Raw genomic sequence first — 27,443 nt, forward strand, 5'->3', positions numbered from 1 at the left:
TGTTTCTTTATTCTTTTGTTAAGTTTCCTTTTGTGAGACGGTAGGGACTGGTATTTATTGTAGGCCTTTATTTCCATCTTTATTCTTCACTGCATTCTCAATCTTTCTCAGAAAGTCGGCAGGAAATATGGATTAGATACATTCCCAGACAGATAGTACAGAGGAGAGGGGAGACAGCAGGAAGCGGGAAAGGTACCGAAAGTCAGATGAAAAGAGCTTCAAAGATTCTCTTCCCTCATAGCGGAAGTTTCTAAAGGATCAGAAGATGAAGCAGAACATGAAGGTTAACCTACGAATAACCACGCTGGCTATTGGAACTGGATATAAAGGATGTACTTTAGAAAAACCGACAGGTGCTTAAGTGGTCATAGCTGTGGCACGGCCTGAGGCGGGTGCGAGCACTGCAGCGGCTGAGTGAACGCGAACCCGACACCGCGAGCATCCCACGGGCACGGGCGGCGCGGCGGCACCGGGCCTTCCCTGCGGGCATCGCTCGGCACGGAAGTGACGCGCGGGCGGGAAGTGACGGCGGCGGCGGCAGCGCGGGGCCGGCGGCCATGAACAGCCGCCTGCAGGAGATCCGCGAGCGGCAGAAGCTCCGCCGGCAGCTCCTGGCGCAGCAGGTACGGCCGGGGGCAGCGCAGCTACCGGGGCACCGCGGGGCCAGGGCCGGGGGCTGGGCTGGGCCGGGCCGGGCGCGCCGTGACTTTGTGTTCCCGCTGTGCAGCTGGGAGCCGAGAACGCGGACAGCATCGGCGCCGTGCTCAACAGCAAGGATGAGCAGCGGGAGATCGCGGAAACCAGGGAGACCTGCAGGTCGGTATCGGAGGGCGGTGGCTGTGCAAAACTGGGGGCTCGGTAGGAGAACAGGCCCGGCACGTGCCATGGGATTGCACTCGGTGAGAGGAAGTTCAGTAATTAGCCAAATCAGAGCCGCGACTAAGACGAGTAGGGTGTAGTTGTTCCCTTCCAAGAGCAGATTGGAAATACAGGCTGACTTCTGTTTCTGGTGTGAAAAAGCTACTGTATAAGAAACTGAGATCTGAATTTAGAATGGGCCATCTGCTTGGGTCCCAGAGCCTTCATGCTTTTCCTAAGCACAGTTCAGGGCAGTTCAGCTTGAAAGTTCTCGTGAAACTACGGATATGTCTAGGACAGAGCATCTACTGCTTATCCATTCTCTGTGTGTGAACAGGCTTAATTTTGTAGGCAAACTGCTTTGGGGTAAAGCAAGCTGTACCTTTTAGAACAGAAAAATGAGAAACGGAAGGGAGTGAGCTTAATTCTCTAGATATACTGCATTGGTTAAAATAAGCTGTACTTTTGAGAACAGACAATTGAGAAAGGCGAGGGAATTAGTCTTTTAAAGAGTTCTGTTTTTAATAAGTTGTGCTGAACTCAAATATACTGAGAGAGGAATAGCTTTCCATGTATGATGTTTTGAAATAGTTTCAAATTTGTAACGTGCAGACAAGGCATCTTATCAAAGATTCCTGAACACTTTTCTTTGGAGACAGAAACTTTCTTATGAGGATTTTTGGCTCTTCATAGGGCTGCTTATGATACTTCTGCACCAAATGCAAAACGTAAATATCCAGATGAGGGAGAAGCTGATGAGGAAGAGATTGAAGAATATAAGGTAAGAAAAAGAGGAAAAAGTTACTTTTCTCTGGTGTTGTGTCCCTGAGGTGCTTAGAAAATTTGTGTGCATGTTAAAATAAATGTGATGTGTATACATCCTTTAATATGTATGTTCCACAGTGGCGTCTCCCTTGATGCCTTGGACTGCTGAAGTGTGAGAGAGAGGACATAGATGCTGCGTGGTTCACCTCAGGTGTGACATGGGTGCACTGGACTGTACACTCAGCACACCTCAGTGTGTGGAGGCTTAGTGAGCGCTGCTCCTGGGAGGAGGCAGGCCTGGGAGGAAGTGCCCACAGGGAACAGCGCTGAGCCGAGGCTGGCTGTGGGAGGAGGCAGTGAAATGTGTTTGTGTAGGGGAAACAGAAAGAATCTCGACCAGAATTTCATTGTGTCAAAAGAAAAGCTGTGCAGCTAGCAGCAGGCACAGGCCATGGGATGAGACAAGGGAGGCTGAGAGTGTCTTCTGGCCCATCTGTGCAGTGCCAAGGGATGCAGTTCTGGATGAGTGGAAGAAACACGGGATCCTAAGGGAATTGGAAGTAAGAGTCTTGGTTCAGGATGTTCTTTTAAGTGTCCAAAATGTCCAGGAGGAGTTTGGCTAAAAAAACAAACCAAAATTCCTCCATGCCTCCATGGTCATTGAAGTGTCAAACTCTCATGCCCTTCACTTTTCAAATGCTCATCCCAAAGCTATGTGACAGCTTTCTCCTCATGTGATGTTTTGGCCAAGATACGAGATAGAAAGAGCTTAAATAAAGGCATGATTATGATACAGCTGTCTTTATGATTTGGTTTGGGAATGTGGTTGCAGTGTACGTCCTCCTAACTTTTTTCCATGTCCTAATAACCTTGTTTCTGTGGTAAAATCAAATCAATGTCAGTGTATTTATGAAATAGCTCGGTGTCTGCTATTCTCTTGGATAAAATAGTAATTTTTTAAAATACAAAGCCTTCATCATGTTACATTTGTGTTCAGGTTTGTAAATCTTCCTGTAATAATGTCTACCTTTTATCTTACTAAACCAAAAAGTTAATGTATGACAGGATGTTTTTGACGGTTGATTTTGAATGTCTCTCTGTGAAGGGACAGACATTATTTTTAACATGATAAGTGTATCCTGTTTAGTAAAGAAATGGTCACAATGAGTTAGAAGGCTGTGAACCAGTATTTTTATTCTTGTATTAGTAATCAGTTAATATCAATTAATTTTACTTCTTCGCCAAGTACATGGTGAAAGAACTAAATTTTAATTACCTATAAAATATATGTGGATAAGTTACTTGTTGGCAAAGTACATGAATCTTATCATTAAGATTTTCTTAATCATTGTGGAGAAGACTTACCCTGAGGTGGGCTGTAAGTGGCCAGACTTCTTTTATATTGTTGAAATGGAAGAATATTTTAATAAGAGTAGCTCAGATAAAAATTCAGTCGAGCAGATGAACAGACTTAAGAAACTTGAAACCCCAGAGTAGAACATCTATTGTGGAGTTATCAGCTGTTTCCTGCAGGCATTGCTAATTCCCTATTGGCAAGGAGATAAGAACAGTAAAATTCCATCTCTATTTTCCTGAGTTCTCTGAGCCTGCTTAAATTTAGTCTTGTAATACGAACTCGTACAAAAATTTGGATCCTTAAGTGTCAAGCCCTATTGTATTGTGTTTAATGCAACTTAGACAAAAGCAATGATAGACTTAACTAGAAGTGTTGTGGACAAGTTTTGCAAGTTTGCCAGTTTTGTTCGGAAAATCAGAGGCATTTCTGATGTGAAGGGACTTGTGTCTATACCCCTGACTTGCAGGGTTGGGTTCTATGTGATGGGATCAGGTACATCTTCTGAAATGGTTTAAAAGTTTTGTGCCCTGGCTTCAGATTTGGTGGAAATGAATGTACCCTCAAACCTGTGTGAGAGCAGTTTATGAGATAAAAGGTGAAGTATTTTACTTTTCTCAGCTGTGTAGGAACATCTGATGCAAGAAAAGGAAAAAAAAGCAATGCATTTTAATTTTGGTGGATTTTTTAAACTTTCTGTGTGTCTGGTTTTGGTTTTTCTGTAGAATAAGTGTGAATTTGTAGTGGTGATTCTTCATAAGGCTCAGGCTGATGTGAGAACAAAGGGCAGCAGTGACTCCAGTTGGGCAGCTTGACTCTGGTGTTGGAGCCTGGCTCTGCCTGGCCAGCCTTGGGAGGTGGGTGCACTATAGGGAAGAGATGCACTATTGGAAAAATGAATAATGGATATTTTAAAGTCAGAAAGTTCAGCTGTGCTTTTGGAGAGCTCCTAAAATACTCCTTTCTTGTGGAATTGTAACAGTTGTCCCAGGGTCAGTTGAGCTCCCTGGTCTGTATTTGGAAGTGAGATATCATGGGAGTAGAGTCTGCTGCCACTGTGAGGCTTTTCAGCACGCTCTGGGAGCTGTGGGTGCTGTTCCACCTGTGGCCTTCCCCAGGTGATTTGACTCCATTGTTTGAGCCTGTATGAGTGTCTGGTGTGTGGAGTGCAAAACCACTTGTGGTTCTGTTTTGCTGTCTGCCAGCCTAATTTGAGACTGTCCTGTTCTGCTTTGTTGGTGCAAGCAGAGGCCTGTGGGCTTGGGATGCTTCCGTGCCATTGTTGTGGAGACTGAAGAAAGCTTGCTTGGTTGAATCATGGATTCCTTGTATCTCCAGTCATTTGAAACAAGTGATGTTTGGATATTGTGGAGTTTCTGTTTGCCTATAGCAGGTGCTTTGGAAAACACAGATAATTCATGTGCAAGTATCTTGTGTTACTGCTGGTATCATTCTGTCTCTGCTGTGACTGTGTCCTTTCCCTTTGAAAGTTGGTGGTGTGGGCTTTTGTTTGTAGCCACAAGACTCATTTTAAACTACTTACAAAGGCATAAAGAGAACTGGGATCACTCAGGTATCTAACTTATCAGCAAAAGGGCAAGATTTAGAGAATGATGAAAGAGGGAAACAGGTGTAATTTATGATGGCATAAGCAGTTTTTAGTAAAACTCAAGCTTTCAGCTTTTTTTTTTTGCCTGAATAACACTTGCTGCTGCTTGTCTGTACATTTCTTTTCCTTGCAAACACTCCTGCTGTTTCTGATTGTAATCTTTTCTTTGATCTGGTTAAACAGACAAGCAAAAAGACTGTGTATCTCTAAGTTCATCACCTGAATAGGAAAGGGGATGCTGTGACCTATTTGCCACATCAGGCATTTCAGAAGTCAGTTGAAAGCTCCGCTTCGGAAATAACAGAAGCTTACCTGAAGATTTCAACATTTAGAGGGATCAAAATTGGGAGGGACAACACTTAATTTTTTATTCTGCATTCAGACAGCTTATGTGACATGAAGTAAATGCAGCTGTAACAATAGGGCAGATGTTATCAAATTATTAGTTCTTCAGTTCTGCTTCTGTGTTCTATAAATCTATAATACTGGCTTGATCCAGGATCAGGGGGAAGGCAGAAAGTGATTTGAGGTGAGTCTCTCTTGAGTTTCTGTTCTCTCCGAGTTCTGTGTTGGATATTCAAAGTATGTCAGTGTAACAGATCTCTGAATCCCAGAAATCTGTTGAATGAACAGTTGGTGGCTCTCTAGATAGTTTTAATGTAAATTCTGGGGCTGTAGAAGAGAAATGTTAAAGTTACATTTAAGAACAGTCCAGATGAAATACTGACTTGTACCATGAGCTGTTTCTTCAAAGTGTGGACTTTGCTAAGGCTGGGAAATAAGAGGTGACTGTGGATATAAATGCTCAGAAGTTCTGCTGCAGAAGAACCTCAATGAAACCTATACTTTCAGTCCAAGGAATAAAAGTTTTGTGGGACAAAAATGTAAAGTTCTACACCTTGTAAAGCACTGTCAGGGGCTGCAAGTGAAGGGGCTCTTACTTTTTCCTTCTTTCAGAGGCCTTTCCCAGTAATGCTGTCCTTGTTAGTGAGAGAGGTGCAGACTTTTTGGGGAACAGGTAATTTCTTTTTCCCACTCCAACAGTGTAGCTGGATCTGCTGTTCGTAGACAGTCCAATTCTCCTTATGATCTGCTTCTTAAGGAAAGGACAGAAACAGCTTTATCTTGTGTGCACACTTGTAATACCTGCTTTATTTCCAAGGATGAAGTAGAGCTGCAGCAGGATGAAGAAAACCTGCCCTATGAAGAAGAGATTTACAAAGATTCCAGTACCTTTCTCAAGGTGAGCTGCTTTTGCAATTGGAAGTGTAGTCAAAGCTGGCCTAGGTGTCTTAAACTGTTTCTGCAGCTGATGGGATCTGAAATACAGCTTTAAAGGCTGAAGTAGTGGCTTGGAACTCACAGGTACAGAAGTTGCCTGTGACAGATCTGACTGTAACTGGTGTTTGCATTATTCTGAGGCACCTCACAATGGCCTGCAGGAATGGTGGGCCTGGTTTGGAAAAATGATGGTCTTGATCAGTGGAAATTATAAAGGCATGTTGAAAAGATAATCTGCTCCTTTCTCATTTGTCAGACTAACACGTACAATGTGTCTGTGTATGTCCAGTAATCTCCTGTTGCTCTCACTTGTTCTTCCTATTCTTCAGGGCACTCAGAGCTTAAATCCACACAACGATTACTGCCAGCACTTTGTGGATACAGGACACAGACCCCAGAACTTCATCAGAGATGTTGGTATGTCACAGCCAGGCGCTGTTTGAAGATGAGTCATTTGATTCAATAGCACTTCTTTTTCTTCCCCTGTTGTTACTCTTCGTAGGTTTTATTGTATCAGTGTGCATACATATCAGGGTAGGCATCTGCATGAATGGTTTTATTTTCAGTTACTTAGGAGGCCATAATTACCAAGGCTGTTCTTACCCTTGGTTTTACTTGAAACTATTTCACCAGGAAGATTTTTTTTTTCAACCTAAGCTATTTTGATTCCAGAAAGTAGGTGAGTTTAATGAGGAGATCTTGAAACCTCTGGAAGTTTTCAGTTCAGCTGTGTACTGGGCTATATTGCCTCTTAAGCATGTAAAGTATGGCAAATAATGACACTTAAGTCAGGAAGCAATATGGATAATGTTTCTCAGCTAAATTAGGTAACTGCTGACAGCTCGTTAGTATGCCCAGGTGTAGAGGACGTTGCTTTTCAAGTTTACATATATCCAGCCATAAGTTACTACTGAAATGATGCTGCACTGGGCCTGAACTTAGACTTGCTAAAACTAAGGCACAGTTTGGTCCTGTTTCCCAGAATAGGCTTCTGGCATTTGGTTTTTAAAAGGAGCAGAACATCTCCCTCTGCAGTTTCATGCAACAGTTTTCTGTATTTTATCAAGTGTAAGATTGCCAAGGCAAGGGGGTTCTGTTTTTAAATGGCAGCCCAAAGCGGTTTGATTTGCCTCCAGAGGCTTTTAGTTTATTCTTCTCTATATTTTGTGAATAGTTCTGTGAAATACATCTGGATGTTTTTCTAAAAAAATGGGCTGTTTTGATTCAATTACATTTCAATCTCAAAAGCCCTTGGCCTTCACAGTTAAGTATTTGAGGCAGTTCTGCACTCTTCTTGGAAATGAATATGGAGAAACAGCAGCCCTGTTGTGTGTCATGACTTCTCTGCTGTGTCACAGATGGGGAAGGGGCAGGACAAACGGGCAGGTGTTGGTGTGCAGATGAACGCAGCAGCAGGGCCTGAGCTGTGTGGAGCTGTACCCTGCTGAGCACACATTTTCTGCACCATGATCACAACTTTGCTGAGGTGCTGCGTGTTAGTGCACGTGGCCCAAAGAAGAGCAAGTGGTTCAAAGAGAACACCCCAGCTGTATCTTTTGGATGTTGCTGTTGGAAAAGAGGGAGAGACCTGGGGGTCTGCGTTGGGTTAGTCTGAGGGTTTTTGATTGAAAATTGTTTTGCATCTATTGCTGAGCTGCTGCTGCTCAGGGGTATTGGCCTCACAATGGCTGGAAGCAGCACAGTGGTGGAAATCAGGAGAACACAGCAGGAGCTTTAAGCTGTTACATATGTAAGGCAAAGGATGAAAATAACTTTTGGGTGTCTCATGCACGAGTGGCAAGAGATAATAAAGGTTAGGGACTGAGAACTTCACTTTTATCATGGCATTCCTAGGATTGGGACTTAAGAAGTTTGAATTAAAATAAGGAGAGAGATGAAGGGTTTGTGGGTCTGGGTGAGGTTTTTCCCCCACAATTTATTAGTACCATTCCAAGTTGTACTTTTAAATGAGCATGAAGCTGAAGCCTTTTAAATAACTCCTACTTAAGCTGAGGTGATACTGCTTGGGAAGCAAGAATGGCACCTTGTTGGTTTATGCTGAACCTGCTGCTGGGAATAGCAAACCCATTGTCTGTAAGGGAGAATGAAATACACTTCAAAGTATATTTTCCATTTTACAACATTTGCCTCAAAAGATCTAATGAGGGTTCTCTCCTTTGCATTCTGTGTACATGAAAGGTTGGAAAATTGACGTCATAAAGCTAAATGTAGGAACATGTCTTCAGATCTTCATGACTGCCACCACAGCACCAAATCTCAGTGGGAGGGTTGCCTCAGGGAACCAACCACACCCCAGGTGCCATTTGGAAACAGTTGTCAAAGATTACACAGACTATGCTGTGAATTAATGTTAATTATATCTTAATAGGAATTTATGGATGGGGGAAAACCAAAATAACTTCTTTCATCATCCTGGCACTTTCAGTTTAAATGAGAGGTTGTTTCCTTCTGGTAACAGGAATAGTGAATTCCTGATCCACTGTAGTGTTCTAGAGAAGATCAGAGCACAGGCACTGCATCAGTAACAGCCCTGATTAGCTGGGTGAGGGCAGGAGGCTTTTGTCAAGTACTGGACGAAAAACTGCTTTAAAGGGTTTGCTCTGTTCTAACAAAGATTAAAATGAGGCTAAGTATTAACATTTGGATCTATTCAGAATACTGGACAATGCTTAATTGATAGAGATTTACTCTGTTAAGTAGTTGTTAACTTCATGTTTTCTTCTTCTTAGGCTTAGCAGATAGGTTTGAAGAATATCCAAAACTTAGAGAGCTCATCAGATTGAAGGATGAGCTGATATCTAAATCTAACACTCCTCCCATGTAAGTGTTCTTGTGGAAAATGCCTTTCTTCTCCAGACCTGTTTGAAGTTAGCTGTCTGCTTTGCAAATCTCTATCTTCAGCTTAGAATTTACATTTTCTCTTTCTGTTTGTGTATACAAATGAATCAATTGAGGCATAGAAGAATAAGATCACTCTGGTGTTGTTCATTTAATCTAGATGTTTAATACGATGTATGAACCAGATTTTATTTCCAGTGTGTGATTATTTATCGTTTCTAAAGCTTTGATTTTTTTAAGACCAAATTGTCAACTGGCTGCAGGCTTTAATTTGGGAACTAAGAGAATATCATGTGGTGGTGAATCTCACATTATCATTGGTTTAAAGCTCTTCTTATTATCATGTGGTTTATGATAACAAGAAGAGCTTTAAAAAAATTGCCTCTTAATATAACCTTAGCTTTTCTTGTAGCGGCTGGTTTTTGTATAGTGTTCAACTATTATCTCAGTCCATCAATCACATGTTATTTTGGATTTGAAGACAAAAATGTTTAGGCTGATTGAAAGTCATTTGTCCTTGTTTTTGCTGAATGTCAGACACAGCCTCAGAGTGCAGCGTGTTACTTCAGGGATTCAGACCTCTCTTAACCTTATGCTTGTCATGTGCAGTAGTCTTGATCTGTACCACAAAAATCCACCTTATTTAATGATAGTCACATAAAACCCTCTTAAATAGCTGTCTGAACAACTGAGTGCAAACTGCAAATTCAGCCTGCTCTTCTAAGCTATGCATGTGTTTTGGTCATAAAGTACAAAAGGGGGAAAACCAGTAATCAAATGCTGCCTTCTGACAACACCAAGTACACATGGAGTCTTTTCCACACACTTTTTGGGAAGGGGAAAGTGATGGTCTATTGATCACCTCTACAAAAGTTAAAGGAATTTAGGGGAGGGCAATGTCATTTTTTGGTAGTGATAGAGCAGTGAGTGGTGTGCAGGCGTGAGGGAGAGTCATGAGTGTGTGAGCATGTACTTCATAGAATCAATGGGGGTGGGTGGGGAATTTTGCTTGGTGCAGGAATACAGAAATACATGTATACTATAAAAGGTAACCATGTTTCCAGTATTTAGAATCTTTGGAATAATTCTGAAAATATGCCACTTTTCCAGTTAGCTAGGCAGTGAGTGTTTGTTTCTTAAATGTTTATGTTTCCTCCTATTATAGTCCACGGGTGTACAGAAAGTGCAGTGAGTCTGCACTAGGTATTGTTGTACATGGGCATGTGTTTCCTGCTTGCTAAGTTAGAAACCTAAAAGCTGTTTATTAAGACTACTTAAAAACCACAATACAATAGCATCCAGCCTCGATTAAGTGCGGATGTGTAATGGATCTCCTCTGGATTTAGAGCATTTGAGATGTACAACCCACCCAGGAGACCCTGCTCTTAACTGGCTGCACAGAAGTGCTGTGTGGAGAGTGGTTCTCAGGCCACTGTTGCACCTTGTCTGATGCAGTCTGGCATCTTCTTTCTAAACAGGTATTTGCAAGCAGACTTGGAAGCCTTTGATATTAGGGAACTGAAGTCCAAATTTGATGTGATTCTCCTGGAGCCACCATTGGAAGAATATTACCGAGAGACTGGCATTACTGCCAATGAAAAATGCTGGACCTGGGATGACGTAAGTACCTGCTTTGCTGGGAAGAACATTTCATACATTTGTTTAAGCAAGTCGTTTCAGGGTTTAATTTAGTAAACACAACTTTTTGTTCTCTCTGAGCCTGGCTGAAAATGTGAACCTAGTAATAGTGGGTTTTCTCTCTGCCCTTACCTTCACTGGGCTTTCTCTTTGATTTTTGACTGTTGAAATACTGAATGTCCATTGAAAAGATTCCCTTGTTTCTTGAAATTCCTGAGGTTATTAAGGCATGCTTTTTAATATGCTGGTCTCCTGGTAAAAAGTGCAGGTTAGTTTGCTTTACTGACATTCCTCCATTCTTCAACTATTGACTGGGTAGGAAATTTTGATGGTCACGTCAGTAATAATCCCTAGAAACTTAACAAAATAGATAAACCTCTCTTGTGGAAGTCTTTCTCTTGTATTTATTCAAAAAATGGTGCCTAGCAGTGCTGTCCAGGGGGAAAAAAAAACATTTCCATCCTAACAGAAAAACTGGAGTGTGGGAGGCAGGACTCATCTTCATAGTGTTCAGAGTTACATCCTCCTAGAATGGCTCCTACTGCATTATTTTTCCTCGGAATAGCATTGAATGAAGCTTGATTAGATGTGTTAGCAAGTTAGAGATGAATCCTTTCAACTTGTGATGACTAACAGATGCTTTGCATCCGAAGTTATTTCATCTTGAATGTTACTCATCTGCCATTGTTGAACCACTGTTCTCATAAATTCTGGCTGCTTTTCCTGAAAGTGAAAATGGAGAGAATGTCTTTCCTATTTAGTGCTAGGAATTAAGCTGAGATTTTTAGAACGTCTTCACAACCTTCATGTAAGTTCTTACAGAGAGGAAAAGAAACAGAGTACTGTTGCTTCTGTATTAAATATTTTTGCTGCCAGTGGAATGATAAAACAAAGCAGAGATTTGAGGAGGAGACCATGTGGGTTGTGCTGGTCTTTTAAGTCTAGAATTTCTTATACAGGTAGAGTTTCTGTTTGTGATTGTTTCAGCTCAGCCCCAGGCAGCCACTCGCTCACTCCTGCACCAGTGGGACCAGGGAGAGAATTGGAAGGGTAAAAGCTGGAAAACTCAAACGTTGAGACAAAGACAGTTTAATGGGGAAAGCAAAAGCCATGCACACAAGCCAAGCAAAACAAGGAATTAGTTCCTGCTTCCCTTGGGTGGCCCCCAGCTGTGCTTCTTGATGGTTTCTGTGACAATGCCTCAAGACTTAGTATTCTTCCTGATGCAACTGGTGATTTGTATTTAATTCAGAAATACTTTTATTGCACTAGATCATGAAACTGGAAATTGAAGAAATTGCAGCCCCAAGGTCATTTGTGTTTCTGTGGTGCGGCTCGGGTGAGGGTCTGGATCTCGGCCGAGTGGTAAGATGTTGTTTTAATTCAATTTATCAGGGACAGGCTTAAGAGTTTATTTTTATCTTTGACTTTTCCCTGTATAGAATTGTCAGCCCTAACTGCTGAGGGATGTTTTGTTACTGTGTTAGAGGATATGTGATTTCAAATGGCATTAACTGTTTAGATACTGTAAATGTCCAGCTGAGCCATTGACTGTGTGAGGAAGCATAATTCCTTGGGGTCATGGTTTGGATGTATGTGTGTTGACAGAGGAGCAGGTTGCCAAGTTACAATTTTTTAACAGAAGTCTCAGTAGTTTTCTGCCATAAATGTTCATGCTAAGAGAAAGGTCCTACTGTTTCATAAATTGAGATCTAATTGTCATTTTTCTGCATGCCAGGGAAACACTACTTGTGTTGGGGATGCTGCACTAAGAATTCCCAACTGGCTCTTGCAGTGCTGAAACATTCTTTATTTAGTTCAAGCAGTGCTTTCCATGAAAACAATTCACAGACAACTGTTTAAGGGCAGCCTGTGATTACTGATCTCTTTGCTTTGGCTGTTTTTCAGTCTGAAGTTGGCCAGATAACTGGGTTTGGTCATAGACAGGTTTGTGTAGCTGGACAGTCCTTGAATAAGAGAAGTCAAGGGCCTGAGTGAGTGTTCAGTTCGGGTCACTTGATGTTTTTGTGCAGTGTGAACCTTTTTGTTTATAACATTTAGTGCCTGCGCAAATGGGGTTACAGAAGATGTGAGGACATTTGCTGGATTAAAACAAATAAGAACAACCCTGGCAAGACCAAGACTCTAGACCCCAAGGCTGTCTTCCAAAGAACCAAGGTAAAGGATTGGCTCCATTCCTCCTCTGTTTCCATTCTGTCTCTCTGTGCTGATGACACAGCCAGTGTTGGTGACAGGCTTGTGAGAAAGCCAGCAGGAGGACTTCCAAGTTCTGCTCTGCAAAGTACATTTTATGGAACTAAACTTAGCAATAGAGTTTGACTAAAGTCAGTGTCAAAAGAAGTCTTCTAAATCTGTAGATTTTAGCTGAATCTATTAAGAAATAACTATAGAAGATCGGCTATTGGTTCTAAATGCACACAAGGTGTGCGCCCAGAGCTTGGACCAGAGACAAGTCTGGGGGAACCAGAGCATCACCTGCCTTCCTGGAGGTGATTGTATAGCACAGGTGACAGAATGGGTCAGCTTGCTTTAAACCAAACTTTTTTTTATGATGCTTTGTGGAGGATGTGTATTGAAGGAGGTGCAGAGAAAAAAAAGTGTTCTGGTTTGTGACTCAAATGTCTGTTGATCAGAAACTTAGAGAAATGTAAATGGGACTCATAAATAATTAGTTTGGGTATATGTGAGTGTAGCTGGAAGTTGGACTGAGTACAGACAGCTGAGTGACCATTTATTCATTTCATGTTTTCAGTGAACCTCAGGACTCCTTCCTCTTTCATTCATCATCATTAGCATTAAACATCCTCAAGTCTGTCTCAAATTGGCCATTGTTAGGAGTATAAACTTTCCTTTAGGATATCTGGAATCTTTCTCTGACTTGCGTTTACATTAATCTGAAGTTTGTTTGAAAGTGTGGTGTATTAGTTATAAATATTTATAACTATTGTGTGTTTATTGTGTGTTTTAGTTTAAGGCTAAAACTAACACAGGAGGATTTGAGGGAACTATATGTCTTTGTTTAGCACAGAAAAATAGTTTCTGGTATGGGGGAATTCCTGTGTTTATCGAGCGAGAGTTGAGCTGAGGTCACTGTGATAAACACTGAAAATTGAGTGAGTTTGCCCTGACTAAACAAACACTGTTGCAAGCTGTGTTTGCCAGTGCTTAGAGCAGCACGTGCTGTGTTCTGTTTGGCTGAAGCATCTCCATGGATGCTGGGTGCTGTGCCACCTGTCAGAGAATCCCAGGATTTGTGAGTGACATACTGTGTGCTATGGAAGAAAAAGGTTGGTGATGGTTCTCCTGAGGACTAGACTGAGGAGGCTTGGCTTGGTGGGTGCTTTGCTTTGCAGTATTCTGCCTTTCACTTCGCTACATTCCAGGTCCAAACCCGTGTTGCATGAGTGCAATACCATCTGCATAGGTTTGACAGGTCTGATGTTGTGCCTTTCATGTTTACCCACTAGCTCTACAAACCCTTTCCAAAATTCAGGAATGATTACGTGCTCTTGTCTGTGACTGTTTCCTGAGCCATCTGGTGGTGCATAGTGAGTCAGAGCATTTGATCCGGGGGAACGTCGCTCATCCAAGATTGATATTCCCAGAAACAGAGCTCTGAAATGAGTCTGTAGGAGCCTCTTTTCATCCTGGAACAATCCTCATTCATGGGTGCCACATATCACTCACTTAAATTGGTCTGCAGTGTTGTAGAAGGAAGGAAAACAATGCATGTTACAGCTCAAGAACACTTCTGATGCTGATGAGCCTGAGAGTGTGATACTGGTTGTGGGGTTTATGCAGAAATATCTTCTGGAAAGGAATCTGAGGGGAATTCTGAGGGTCACTTCATTAACAGAGGTACAGGATGAAAAAGTACATATTACTTCCACTGCCTGTTTCAAGACTGAAAACTTTTAAAGTTATTATATGAATAAAGTTAGGATCAGAATGCTAAGACAGGTATTAATCATAATTAATAACCATTCCTTGCTCTTGCCATCACGTTTTTCTCTTTTGCCTTGTGGAGACTTCTCAGCCTTTCCTGCCTGAAGTTCTGTAACTGAAGAAGTCCACGTAGCTGACTTCAGCCTTGAATTGAGTTTTACCACCTCGTAGTGCAGTTTATCAAGCTTCAGCTTGAAGTACTGCTCTGCTATGTTCTCAGCTGGCTCCTTTGGTGGCTCCAGCTTTTCTGCTCTAGTTCTTGTTTCAGACTTTTCTCTCCTGTAAGAGTGGAATGTGCTTAGAACTGTCCTTGCTGTCCCTTGTGCTCACCTGGCACAGCAGGACGTGTGACACGTGAGAGCTCTGTGTGTCTGCAGGAGCACTGCCTCATGGGCATCAAGGGCACCGTGCGCCGCAGCACCGATGGAGACTTCATCCACGCCAACGTTGACATCGACCTCATCATCACCGAGGAGCCTGAAATCGGCAACATAGAGAAACCTGTGGAGATTTTTCACATCATTGAGCATTTCTGCCTCGGGCGACGGCGACTTCACCTTTTCGGGAGAGACAGCACAATTCGACCAGGTAACTGCTATGTTGTTTTTGGTCAAACAGTAAAATTCATTTCAGGGTCCCAAAGAGGTTTCCAGATGTATGTCACAGGTCAGATAGCAGATCTGAAGGGAATAGTTTTTTGTGTATGTGAAGATCTGTCAGTCACAGAACTGTTGTTTATAAAGTTTATGAGAACTCTCATTTCTGTAATTTTTCCAGAAGAGAGGTTTTTGTTAACCAATATTTTTGCCTATCCATGTGTTTAATTCATCAGTGAGCATAACAAAATCCAGTTGAGATTCCTTTTCTCCCATATGTTTACGCTTCTCAGAAAAGTGATTTCTTTTTCCAACTGGTTTTCAACCCCTGTGAGCTTAGTGTGCTTGCCTGTGTCTGAAGTCGCAGTATCTTGCAGTGGGTGCTGCATCTGGCATGATGCAAAATGCAAGAAATACATGGATCAGGACACATTGTTCAGGTATTCCTTCAGTGCAGCTACCAGGGGATTCTGTCTGTCAGCGTCTCACAGTCAGGTACTTGAGTATTTTTTAAAAACACTGTTGTGGTGTAAGGACAAGTAAGAAGAAGGGGTAGGGGTTTGTGAAAGCACAGTGTGGATGTTGCCACAGCCGTGTGTAATAAAAAAATTTAAAAAAAGGAAAACAAGCCCTTAGAAATACACAACTGAAATCTCAACTCTGCAGCAGCTCTAGATGTGACTTTGATTCTGTTCAGTGCTGCTGATGCGTAGGTGAGTGTTTCTCCCTGTCACTTGATTGTTCATTTACTGGGAGAAGTTTCACTGTGGCCTTGAAGCCTGAAGTTTGTGGTTGCTTCTGCTGACTGTGGTTTTGTTCCCCAGGTTGGCTGACGGTGGGACCCACCCTCACAAACAGCAACTTCAACGCGGAAACGTATTCCTCGTATTTCACGGCTCCCAATTCCCACCTGACCGGCTGCACCGAGGAGATCGAGAGGCTGCGGCCCAAGTCCCCGCCCCCCAAGTCCAAGTCCGACCGGGGTGGGGGTGCTCCCAGGGGAGGAGGAAGAGGAGGGACTTCGGCAGGACGGGGAGAAAGGGGCAGGGAGAGGAACAGAACCAACTTCCGCGGTGAGCGGGGCGGATTCAGAGGGGGCCGTGGAGGGACCCATCGAGGGGGCTTCCCCACCCGATGAAGAGGTGATGGCTGCTTCCTCTGCCTCTGCCTTGTCTGGGAATCTTTCCCGTAGTCTTGTTTTTCCTACAGTGAATTCCTCTGGGGACTCAAGCTAGATGACTTTTACAATTGTTTTTGGTGCACGCCATTCCAAACAGTCGGCCTTGCAGTCTGGCACAGCCCTCACCTGGCCATGTCCTGCACGGGCAGCACTGAGCTCAGAGCAGAGAGCACCAGCCCTTCACACCACGGCTAGGATGGAAATGACCCCTTGCTCTCCTCTTAGGAACCCTGCAAGGTGGAGACTTCTTTTGCAACTTCATTTTCTCCAAAACATGGATTCCATCTCCATTGTTGGAGGTTTGGGTTTGGACTGATTTGCATTAATACAATGGAGCAGGTATGAAATGCAGCTCTGAACTGCATGGCCACAGCGGACTTGCTGTCCTATGGAAGAAAAAGTGCTGTGTCTATATTGACACCTATTTTAACTTCTTTGAAACCAAGGTTTTTGTTAACCTTGTTAACCTGAAACCAAGGAGCAAATGAAATAAATAGAATTCTATTTTTCCTTATTTGGTTTAAACTTTAAAAATTATTCCTGGGAATAGGAAAAGGTTAATTTTTAATTTGTGGTGTATATGCACTCACCTGCCGTGTCAGTAGTGGGGAGAGTGGTAATTCTGTGCAGCTGTGTGTTCGTGGACAGCACCGAGTTGTGCATTTATGTGCAGCCCAGAAGTTGTGCACAGGTCTGGGCTGCTCCTTGGGTGTGTGTCTGTAACACCTTGTTCCTTGGGAGGGAAGAGCAGCGTCACTGCAGAGCAGTCCCAGAGCCCTTGCTGGAGGGAGGATTGCACCCGGGAGCTGGTTTGAGTGTGTGATCCCTGAAACAGGGAACAGGGACAGAACGGAGTGCTGCCTTTGCCTGCGGGTGTTGCACACATCTGAGAATGGCTGTTGCTGATGCAGTGCAGTGTGGATAGAAAGTGACCCCCTTCCCTACGTACCGTGTCCATTTTTAGCAAAACCACAGCTCTGAGCTTCTTGTGCAGTTCTTGGTAGGCTGAACAAACGTGGCTTTTGATGTCTCAAGGTCTTAGGTGTGGGGTTTGGAAAACTGGCGTTTAAGTCTGAATGTTTCTCCTGAAGCCCAGCTTTTAAATAACTGTCCTGTAAAGTAGTGGATTATTAAACATGTTTATCAAAGCTGATGTTTAAATATTTTCCTTAATATTTTGTGTGTGTGTTTTGAGGTGTTGGAATTGCTAAGTGGTTTCCTCTGTGCTGTTGTAGACAGGAACTGTTCTTTTGATTTTGAAGATTTTGATGGGCTGGGGAACTCCCTGGCTTTGGTCATGTTCAGCATGGGATTGCCATAGTGCCAATGGAAACTGCCTGTTGTTTACAGCTTGTTTCTTCCTCTGTCATATGTGCACATCTGCAGAGTGACTGGATTTGGGAAGGGGAGTTTTAAAGTTGGTGTTTATCTGGTCATTGGTGAAGTCTGCTACAGCTGAGAGAAGGTAAATGCCCTAGCAGGGATTTTGGCCCTAATTATGTTGTTATTCGAAAAGTAAAGACACTTAGGACCACTGCTTTTGTAGCAGGGAAAAATACTTTCTTGTTTTTCAATGAGTAGAAAAGGTTCATTTCCATTTGCCCCTTTGAATTACATGCCCAATACTGATAGTTCAGTGAGTGAGCTGCTCTTAGCATACACTTAGGCTAAAGGGAACAGGAGGGCCAAAAACTACTGGATCTGAAGTGCTTCTGTTTTAGTTTGTGGTGCTGCTCAAGACTTCACTGACTGAGGAAGGTAGTGGCAGGTGATGGAGGTTTCTTGGTCCTTCCCATCAAAGCAGAAATAGCTCAATAACTGCAAGGAAAAAAATGAATAGTTCTGCAGCAAGTGTTAGATTAGAGCTGTCTGGATGGGCCACCTTTGCCAGCAAAGTCTGATGTCCATGTTGTTAATGAGCAGCTGATGGAATGTTTTAATTGAGGTTAATGGACAAGGAACTTGGCCTCTGCACTTGTCCTCCATAAAGAACAACACTGCCCCTGCTCATCTGAAGGTGGAATTTCAGCAGTGACAGACTGACAAAGGCTGTACAGGTAAGGCAGTAGGGCTGCACACTCCCAAATCCTGGTCCCTGTCCCTCTGGGGATGGGCATGAGACTTAGGAAGTACTGGAGAGAGACACAGTCCCACACACCTCGTTACACAGGAAGAAGATTGGGTCATTTTCTCAGTCACTGGGATTTGGACCATACAGAAATGGTGACTAGAGATGAAAAGCTTTTAATCCCATTAGTAGTTGTCAGTAATTTCTCACTTGTAACACTTCCAGAGCAAGGGAAGGATAAGGCTCAGAATCACTGAGCTGATGAGGATTTCATTTGCCACAGGTAAATGAAGACTTGAGCATGCTCTCCTGGAAGATAAAAAGCCTGATGAGTTTCTTCCTTTCCACTTGCATTAAATGCATAATGTCTCCAGTCTGATTTGTGCTGCCTGTCTAGACCTTGGCATGTCTTTCCATCCTGGAGCAGGCTTAGAGCCCTTGGATTGTTTTACACCCTGTGAATTCAGTGGAGGACTCAACACCTGCACTGACAAGGTACTCAGGATGTGTCAGCATTTGGCTTCACAGGGAATTTAAGAGCCCGGTCAGGTGTAGATCACGGCGTGTAAATCAGCCATCAGCTGCAGAATTCCATGCACTCTCTGGCAGTGGTGCTTGCAAGGAGCTGGCTGCAGTGCTGCTGTGCTGTGCAGGCTGGCTCTCAAGCAGTTTTGAAAACAAAAAGCTGCTGTCAGGAAGAGCCACCTTCTCTGGGCACAGAAGGCAGATGACTCCTGCAGTCAGGGCAGCCTGGCAGTGCTGCTGGCAGCTGTAGCACCAGCAGAGCTGTGGCTCACAGGGACATCTATCAGACATTACAGAATAAGTTGTTAAAATTATCACAGTCCCTAGAGGGGGCAGTGAGGTTTAGCAATAGAGAACTGCTCTTGAATAGAGAGGTCATAAGGAATACCACAGCATTAGCTATATAATAATGTCATGTAAGTACAAAATGAAGGCACAAGTCAGGGTCCAGCAGCAACACCTTTTGACACAACTTCCTTGCAGTCCATGCTGTATAAAAGTAAATTAATAAAGATCAATGCCCTGTTAAGAGAAATGCAGTGTAACAGCAGTCCCCTCTTTGCTCAGAGCAGAAAATACCTTTTCCTTATCTGTATTAAGCAGCTTTTTGTCATCTCTGTTTTTCAGCTTCCCCGGTGCTTCCGCAGTTGGCAGAATGGAAGAATTTAAAGGAAACGGAAAAATTCAGTTCAGGCACACTGGCATTCCATTTTTATAAATGGGTGACAATTCTACCCCTGTAGCAGGTTCCACATTGAAATCTACACTGCCAAGATGCAGACACAAATTGGAAATCACCACGTTCACAAAATCTTCCACCTTTCAAAATAAGCTGTGGCATTCTGGCAAAACAGAAGTCTCTCTGCTATGGCAGAAACACACCTGAAGGCAGCAACTGACTTTTTAAAGAGCTGAAATTTCAACCCTGGTATTTCAAGAACAGTTACTTTTGATCACCAAGGACAATTCAGTTCCTTCGATGAAGTCTTCTGCTGGACAACAAAAGATTTCCCAAATACCTCTTTATCCTGATATGCATCGGAAATTGCTTTTAATAAAATTTCAGAAGTGTGTATATATTAACAAAATTTGTTTTATAATCTCTTCATAATGGTTATTACCCCTGTTGCTACCCCATTGCTACCATATACTGCCATTAATGTTCCATTGTTCTATATTTCTTGGTTTCCATTAATAATCTGTTGTGATCTCACTGCCTGCCCTGGGTCTTGTTTCTGATTCCCCTCCCACTCCCGCTGCAAGGGTGGGAAGTGAGCGAACCGCTGCTGGCACAGCGCTGCCTTTGGGGGCTCGGGACAGACACCGAGCCCTGCAGCTTTGGGCTCACGGAGACGCTGGGCTGTATTTTGGGAGCTCAGAGCCAGACTCACTCGATCGGTTCTTGGGCGTCACCAAGAGAGGCTGAGGGCTGCGTTTGCAGGGCTTCAGTCAGGCCCAGATGCCGTGCTCTGTGTGCGAACCGGGCTCATTTGGCCAGCGGCAGCCGCAGCCCCGGGCTCACCCGGCCCCGCGGAGAGCTCGGAACCAGCGCCCCGGACCTGCCTGGGGCTGGCGGCAGCCCCGGTGCCGCGGTTCGGGGCTCGGCCCGGGCCGGGGTCAGGGCTCAGAGCCGAGCCCGAACCCCGCGTTTGGGGCCACGGGCAGAGCCCAGCCCCGCGCCTCGGGCTCGGTGCGGCAGCCCGGGGCTGCCCCGGCACCGGCAGAGCCCCGGCTCCCCGCGGCCGGAGCGGCAGCGGCAGCGCCGGACTCGGCTCCAGCGCCCGCCCGGAGCAGCTCCTGCTGCACGTGGCGCTCCCGGTGCCGATCCCAACCCCAGTCCGGTCTCGGTCCTCCGGTCCGGACCCGCGCCCCGCCCGCGGGAAGCGGCGGCAGCGCCCGGGACCGCAGCGACACCGGCAGCACCGGGCGCGAATCTCCGGCTCCCGGCCCGGCCCCGCCGCAGCGCCCCGGGCTCGGAGCGCTCCCCGCCGACAGCGGCCCCGCGGGCCGGGCTCGAACAGCGCAGAGCGAGGGCCCGAAGGACAGCGGGACAGGGGCGGGATGAGACAAGGGAGGAGGCAAGGGCGGGGCAGGGACGGGCCAAGGGCGGGGCGGGAATTGTCCAGGGGCGGGCCAGGGCCGGGCAGGTGCTCGGGATGGGGCGGGCCCGAGGCCATTTAGACCCCGGGAGTCGTCCCACCCGCCATTTGCTCCCTCAGTGCGCGGTGGGGCCGGCAGCGGCCAGTCCGGGCTCCCGGCGGGGCCCAGGTGAGGTCTCCCCCTCTTATCCCTCTTTTCTCGCCCTCCTAACCCTCATCCCGCTCCCTGTTCGCTCCTCAACACCCCTGCCGTCCTGTCCTGCACATCCTGACCTCCCACTCTACCCCTTCTTCCTCCCCCGCCTTAGCCGGCTCCCTCTCCCCTCCTGAATCTCTCCTTCCCTCCCTTCACTGCTCCTCCCGTCCTCTCCCCGCACACCCCGACCCTCCACTCTACCCCTCCTTCCTCCTGCTCCTTACCCCGCTCCCTCTCCCCTCCTGAACCCCCCCTTCCCTCCTCTCCCTGCCCCGTCCTACGCACCCCGACCGCCCCCATTCCCCCTGTCCCCTTCCCAGCTGCACCTCCCTGCCCGCTCCCCTGCGAACGCCGCCCCCGCTGCTCTTCCTCTTTCTCCTTCCACCTTCTCTGCCCCTGCTGCCCTCCGCTCTCGCTGCCCTCTGCCTCCCTCTTGTCTCTGTCCCTCCGTGCCCTTTCCCCCTCGCTGTCTCTCGGGGTGCCGGATAATAAAGCCCCGAGGGCCGGAGCCGGCGCCCCTCTCTCGGTTGCCCAGGGCCGGGCCCGCTGTGCGGGTCCCCCCGGCAGCTGCCAGCGCCGCCCGCAGTGCGGCTGCGGCTGTGCCCGCACCGCCCGGGGCCAGGGCGGGCCCTGCTCGGGGGGTTTGGGATGGGCCCCCTCATCACCAGGGGGTCCTGGGGGACCCTCGGCCCGGAGTCCAGAGGAAGATGAAGTACAGGTGCACAAACAGGCTGGCACTGCCCAACACAAACCCAAAAATGGGGAGACCAATAAGCAAAGTGAATTGAAAGGGAAGAAAAGCAAAGCCTGGTGCTCCAAGAGGAGCAAACCCCACTCGCTGATGCCCCATCCATTAGGATTCTCTCTGGGACCCAGGTGAGCACAGCTGATGCCGGTGCTGCTGCAGGTGCTCCCTGCAGTGTCCCCTGCAGGGTGCAGTGGATGTGGGCAGGCTGAGGAGCCCAGGCAGGGTGGTGTTTAATGGGCCCCTTTTACAGCATCCCCACCTCACCGAGCCCAGCCGTGCCCTGCTGAGCAATAACCCTGCCCGGAGTGGTGAATATTCCTGGGGCCATTGATGACGTGAGCCAAGCTGCTGATCTGAGTGGGAGGTTGGTTTGCAAAGCACAGACAGCACAGCAAGGATCCCTCCCACAGCAGCCTGCGTGCTCCTGTGTGCTGAGCAGCTCCTCAGTATTTACCAGAAAAAAAAAAAAAGTCCTTTTCCCTGTTGCTAAATGCCACTCAGTGACCCTGCTAGCCCAGCTCAGCCTCTGAAAACACATCCCTCAGTAACGCTGAGACAAACCACAGCCAACAGAGGCAGCTTTGAGCTCTGCAGCCGCCGTCATCCACAGCCCAGTGGTGTGAAATGGATAAATGGAGCTGGATCCAGTGATGAGAGTGGCACCAGCAGTTATCAAAAGGAAGCAGAAATGAGGCTGAGGAGAACACCGGGCACCTTTTGCTCCTTGTGCTTTTGTGCTACAGAGATTGGCATTATTATTCTTCATTTACCATCATGCTGATAATTGCATGTGCCTCCAAACCGCACATGGAATTTCCACCAGGATTTCCATGGCACAGCTCTGCTCTCTGTCCCATGCTCAAGGCTCCACTGGATCCACTGAGAGGCTGGGAAGGAAGGAGGAGGCCCTGGAGCTTCCTTCTGCTGAAGGAGCCTGGAGGCTCAGGAGGGACTTTGAACAGAGGGAAAAGGGCTGTGCCAGAGCACTGTGTGGGACGCACAGGGCATTGAGGTCCTGCTGCAGCTGGGGTCGGGCAAGGAAAGGCCAGAGAGTTCTTCAGAAATCATAGCACTGCACCAAATAAACAAATCAATCTCTTGGAAGTACAGAAAGAGACAGACCTTAAACACATCCTGGTTTAACCCCAGCCAGCAGCTAAGGCTCACACAGCCCCTCCTTCATTCCCCCTCAGTGGGATGGGGGAAAGAATGAGAAAAGTGAAAGTGAGTGTGCTGCTCAGCAGTGACCAAGTCACTGAATTATCAGCACAGATCTAACCCACAGCCCTGTGCCAGCTGCTGTGAACAAAGTGAACTCTCTCCAGCCAAAACCAGCACGCCTATCAAAAGCATCTGTACTCACAATAGCAGATTTGGTGTGTCCAGACCAAGTATTTTGATTTCATCTTGACTTACAGAAAAATACGGCCCAAGAAATCTTTCACCTCACAAATATCCTTTCCCTCACCTCCCTACAAAGGGAAATGTATTAGATGTGAATTTAGCTATAAATATTTTATTAGTTAAGATTTTAGTTCCTACTACAGCTCTTGCTCTAATGCTAACTTGAGCATAATCCTTCAGCTTCAATAGATTTTTAAAACACAGGATGTCTTCTGAACACAAGTTTACTACAAGGAATGACTTTTGGATTATCTGTACATTTCTCAAATTCTCATCAAAATTCAAATTGCCTGACAAAATATGTGTTCCTGCCCCTGAAATGTCCACATGGAGTGGTGAGGGGGAAATATCACTGCACCACACTTAGTGCTGATACCTGAAACACACTGGAACCATGACATACAAAGAACAAGAAAAAATGTGGGCAAATCCCAAAAGTTACTGCAAGCATCAGAAATCTGGCTAGATTTTCATCATCTCTCGATGAAGGATGTGCACACATCCCAGCAGAGTTTTCCATCTCCAGGTGAACAAGGACCAGCTGCCTCAATACCTCTCCGAGCTTCTTTTTGGCCTTCAGACCAGGAACACAGTGTCAAAAATGCCACATACCTGACAAATCCCCAGGGTGATGCAGGGTGCTGTTAATGTTTCTGTGTGTTCAGCTCACAGGCCACAAAGCACACCCTGGCTGGGCTTCACAGTTTCTCTCCAAAAGCCAATCAGCCCTTCCTCATAAACAAAACAAACAAAAAACTGAAACATGCCACAATCTTTGTCTTTCTCACAAATTCCTTGCTTTTTCACTTTTCGCCACAATTTCTCCTCCTCATTTTCCAGCTTACATAGCCTGGATCCAAATCCTCTTCCAGAAAACATGAAAAAATTACTAACAAGCTATTTCAGAATAAACATTGACTGTCACATCTCTTCAAAGCCTTTTCTGAGTTTCTGCCCCACCCTGCACCATGCCACCTACACCTGCAGAATTCCTTGCAGACCTTCCAGGCTGTGATCCTTTTCTAGCCTCTCTAGCCTGTATCCCGTTCCACTGCTGCAGTGCCACCACCCAAAGGCAATGACAGGATCTCTGGTGACACTCCAGACACATCCCACCATTTCTGTGTAATTCCTTGCCATTCCTGTCAGTCCCTTCCAATATTTAAGTAGGTGAAAAATAAGTTACCTATACTTTAGTAACTTGAGCTTATTTACATACTTATTTTCTCTCACAATAAATATATTTTCTAAAATACTCTAACACTGGTATAATTTCATGTGGAATTTTCTTGTCATTCCCTTCAGGCAGCAGGGGGAATGTCACTGAGTGCAGCAAAGCCAGCCCCAGTTGTTTTGTGCTTTCCCAGGAATCAAATAATCTGTCTTGATTTGTTTTCTGGACCCAAGCAGGTTTTGGTGGGATGGCATAAATTCTGCTTAAACAGTGAGCAAACACAGCTCAGAAATTAAAGGATCTCAAATTATGCACAAATAACTGTAGGAGTGTCACTGCAAAAGGAGCTCAATAATGAAGTAAAACAACATTACCATTTCCAGTTCCTTACATGTGGTACCCACAAACACATTACAAATTGCATTACAAAATCCTGACCACCAGCAGGAACTCAGGATTCCCAGTGAGTTTTTCTGCCCAGTAATATTAAAACCAGAAACTCTTAGAAACAAACAAGTGGGAGTTAAGTGTTGGTAACACAGACATTGCTCACGACTTGGTTTGAAACACACCCAGACAAGTGTCAGCAAAGTCAAAAGCCATCAGAATTTCAGCTTCAGTCTGCAACAGAAGCAGCAAGGGCCCTGCCTTTCATCTCCCTGCAATTTCAGAGTTCCAGCACTTGCCAAGTATTTTACTTGGGATGCACCTAAACAATCTGAATCCTCAAATAACACCATTACCCGGGCAATGAAATGGAATATCTGTAGATGGTTCAGGATCTCCAGAGAGTACAGGGCAGGGGGAGGGAGGGTGAAGCCTTGTGAATGGAAATACCAAGTGAAATTGGAATTGAGGCATTTTGGGAACATTGCTGAGCTGAATGGCAGTTCAAAGAACCCTCACTAAGTGGCAGATAAAAGCCCCAAACCAGCTTTATTTCAGGCTTGGCTGCACAGAGAAGTGTGTGCTAATAAACTGAATAATCAAAAATGAATTGTTTCCATGTTCATTCCTTCAGAATGAATACCTGGAACCACGGCTTCACCACAGCTGTGCTCTGACGTTGCACAGGACAAGTTTTGAGGAGCTGTGTTCTCTGTGGAGAGCTGGGCTACAGGGAAAGGTTTTCTCTCCCAGAACAGCAGCCATCCACAGTGATGGGTTTTAATTAGGGACAACTTCATGTACACTGCTCACTCTTTAGGCTGCAGGGGAAGAATTCTGACAGGACACTGAGGAATCCAGGCACATAATGCCATTAGCTGAAATACTGAAGGACATTGCTGAATTCCCTCATAATGAATTAAAATTTATTGACCTTGACCTTTGTTGACCAAGGACAGTTATAAGCACCTTTTTGTTAGAATTTCATAGAATATTAAACAAGAGAATACTAACATTAAAATGTTTCAATTTTTTTTTAAACTAGCACAAACAAAAATAAACATGCCAAGATTTTACAATAGTTTTACCAGAAAGGAAAAATGTGAGTTCCTTTCCTCTCGCCTGTTATGGAATTAAAATATTTAAGTACCATCTTCAGATTAAAACTTGCTATTTCTGTTTCAGACTGGAAATGTATTAGTGATCCAAACAGGACTGTGCTTTTCCCAGCTATGTATTTTACTCTAATAAAAGTTTTGTCTCTTTACAAACCCTACCTGCTCATGCACACAACAGCATTCTCACTAATTACACAGAACATCCCTTGCTGCAAGAAGCAGGGTTTTGGAATTCCCGCTGTTCCTGAAATAGAGGCAGTAGAGCCTTTGGACAGAGACATTGTTTGCTAAATATAATTGTTGATTTTTCAGTGATAAGCAATGACACCTCATGGAGCCTGATCCGTGATAATTGCACCTGTCCCAGCAAACTAAACTTCCACCAGCAAGGACACAGATTAAAGCCTGGCCAGCACTGCAGGCAATTCTCTGCCCAGGTCTGAGGTGTGCTTGGGAGCCCTTCTCCTTCTCACTTCCACACACCACGGAAAAGGACATTTACTGAGCACATACCGAGGTCTAAGGCCGAGGCTTCTCTCTGGGAGAAGCAGATACACAAAGTTTACTGTGCCACCTCCAGAGGCATGCTATGCCCTGCCACATCCTCACTTAAATACTGATTTTAAATGTCAGAAGCAGCCTCTTTTTCTTGGAGTTCTGGTCTGGTTTTTTACCATTTTCCTGTTGGAAAAAACCAGGATGATCCTTTACATGAGAATGTACAATTTTTTTTTTTCATCTGCTGCTTTACCTAACTAAATACAGTATTTGAGAAGGGATTTTTTTCAGTAATTTACTCCCTTGAGAGAAACTTACAGCAACTAAACTAATTAGGCACGAGTCTAAGTACACATGAAAATACTGATATGTGCCTAGTGCCTGTGCCTAGTTAATTATGTTTTGGTTTATATTTATCTCTCAGCCTGTGTGAAAGTCTCCCATGTGGCAGGAGCGCTGCATTTCCTTCCCATGTTCAGTGCCACCTCACCTTCCACAGCTCCTGTCTCATCAGGAGGGGAGAGGCTGCCCCAGTCCGTGCCCCAGCAATGACAAAAAGGAGGGGACTGAGGGCTGTCAAATAATGGCCGAGTCACTGCTCCCGACCCAGCTCTGTCTAAACCGTTCCAACATATTTCCGATCATTCCAAACACTTCTAACAGCGGGGGTTATCCAGCACAGCTCAGCCCAGCACTGCCGGCCGGCGGAGAGGCTCCAAACGCAGCCACACTGCCAGGTCTGAGAGACGGGGACTCCAGGGAAGGGCTGGGAACGGCTGAGGATGAGGCGTGGAGCAGCAGGAGACCTTGAGCACAGCTCCAGCATCCGAAACTGCGCCCGGCAGCAGCGGGACCGTGCTGGGCCAGCCCCACGGGGCAGAGGGCACCGAGAGCAGCGCGGTGCGGCCGCACAGCCCCGCGGTGAGCTCCGGCCCCGGGGTGAGCTCCGGCCCTCGGTGAGCTCCGGTCCCGGAGAGCTCCGGCCCCGGGGTGAGCTCCGGCCCCGGGGTGAGCTCCGGCCCCCGGGGTGAGCTCCGGTCCCCGGGGAGAGCTCCGGCCCCCGGTGAGCGCCGGTCCCCGGAGAGCTCCGGTCCCCGGGGAGCTCCGGCCCCGGGGTGAG

General features: G+C 45.7%; 1 protein-coding gene across 8 annotated transcripts in view; it reads left to right on the plus strand.

Moving 5' to 3' along the window:
* The window catches only part of METTL14 (methyltransferase 14, N6-adenosine-methyltransferase non-catalytic subunit), an 81,109-nt gene that overhangs the window by 48,070 nt on the left and 5,596 nt on the right, over nucleotides 1–27,443 (plus strand). For 3 of the 8 annotated variants that reach the window (XM_064416357.1, XM_064416358.1, XM_064416359.1), the window contains 11 exons: nucleotides 112–623; nucleotides 728–816; nucleotides 1,552–1,639; nucleotides 5,749–5,829; nucleotides 6,197–6,284; nucleotides 8,618–8,708; nucleotides 10,205–10,346; nucleotides 11,637–11,729; nucleotides 12,426–12,542; nucleotides 14,708–14,918; nucleotides 15,751–18,354. In XM_064416357.1, the coding sequence (XP_064272427.1) occupies nucleotides 558–623; nucleotides 728–816; nucleotides 1,552–1,639; nucleotides 5,749–5,829; nucleotides 6,197–6,284; nucleotides 8,618–8,708; nucleotides 10,205–10,346; nucleotides 11,637–11,729; nucleotides 12,426–12,542; nucleotides 14,708–14,918; nucleotides 15,751–16,064 (1,380 nt within the window). In that variant the 5' untranslated portion in view covers nucleotides 112–557 and the 3' untranslated portion in view covers nucleotides 16,065–18,354. Of the gene's footprint in view, nucleotides 1–111; nucleotides 624–727; nucleotides 817–1,551; nucleotides 1,640–5,748; nucleotides 5,830–6,196; nucleotides 6,285–8,617; nucleotides 8,709–10,204; nucleotides 10,347–11,636; nucleotides 11,730–12,425; nucleotides 12,543–14,707; nucleotides 14,919–15,750; nucleotides 18,355–27,443 lie in introns of those variants that run through there. The other 5 variants (XM_064416360.1, XM_064416362.1, XM_064416361.1 and 2 more) reach the window with 3 other exon arrangements.

Source organism: Passer domesticus, chromosome 4 (assembly GCF_036417665.1).
Source record: "Passer domesticus isolate bPasDom1 chromosome 4, bPasDom1.hap1, whole genome shotgun sequence".
In the NCBI taxonomy this organism is placed as follows: domain Eukaryota; kingdom Metazoa; phylum Chordata; class Aves; order Passeriformes; family Passeridae; genus Passer; species Passer domesticus.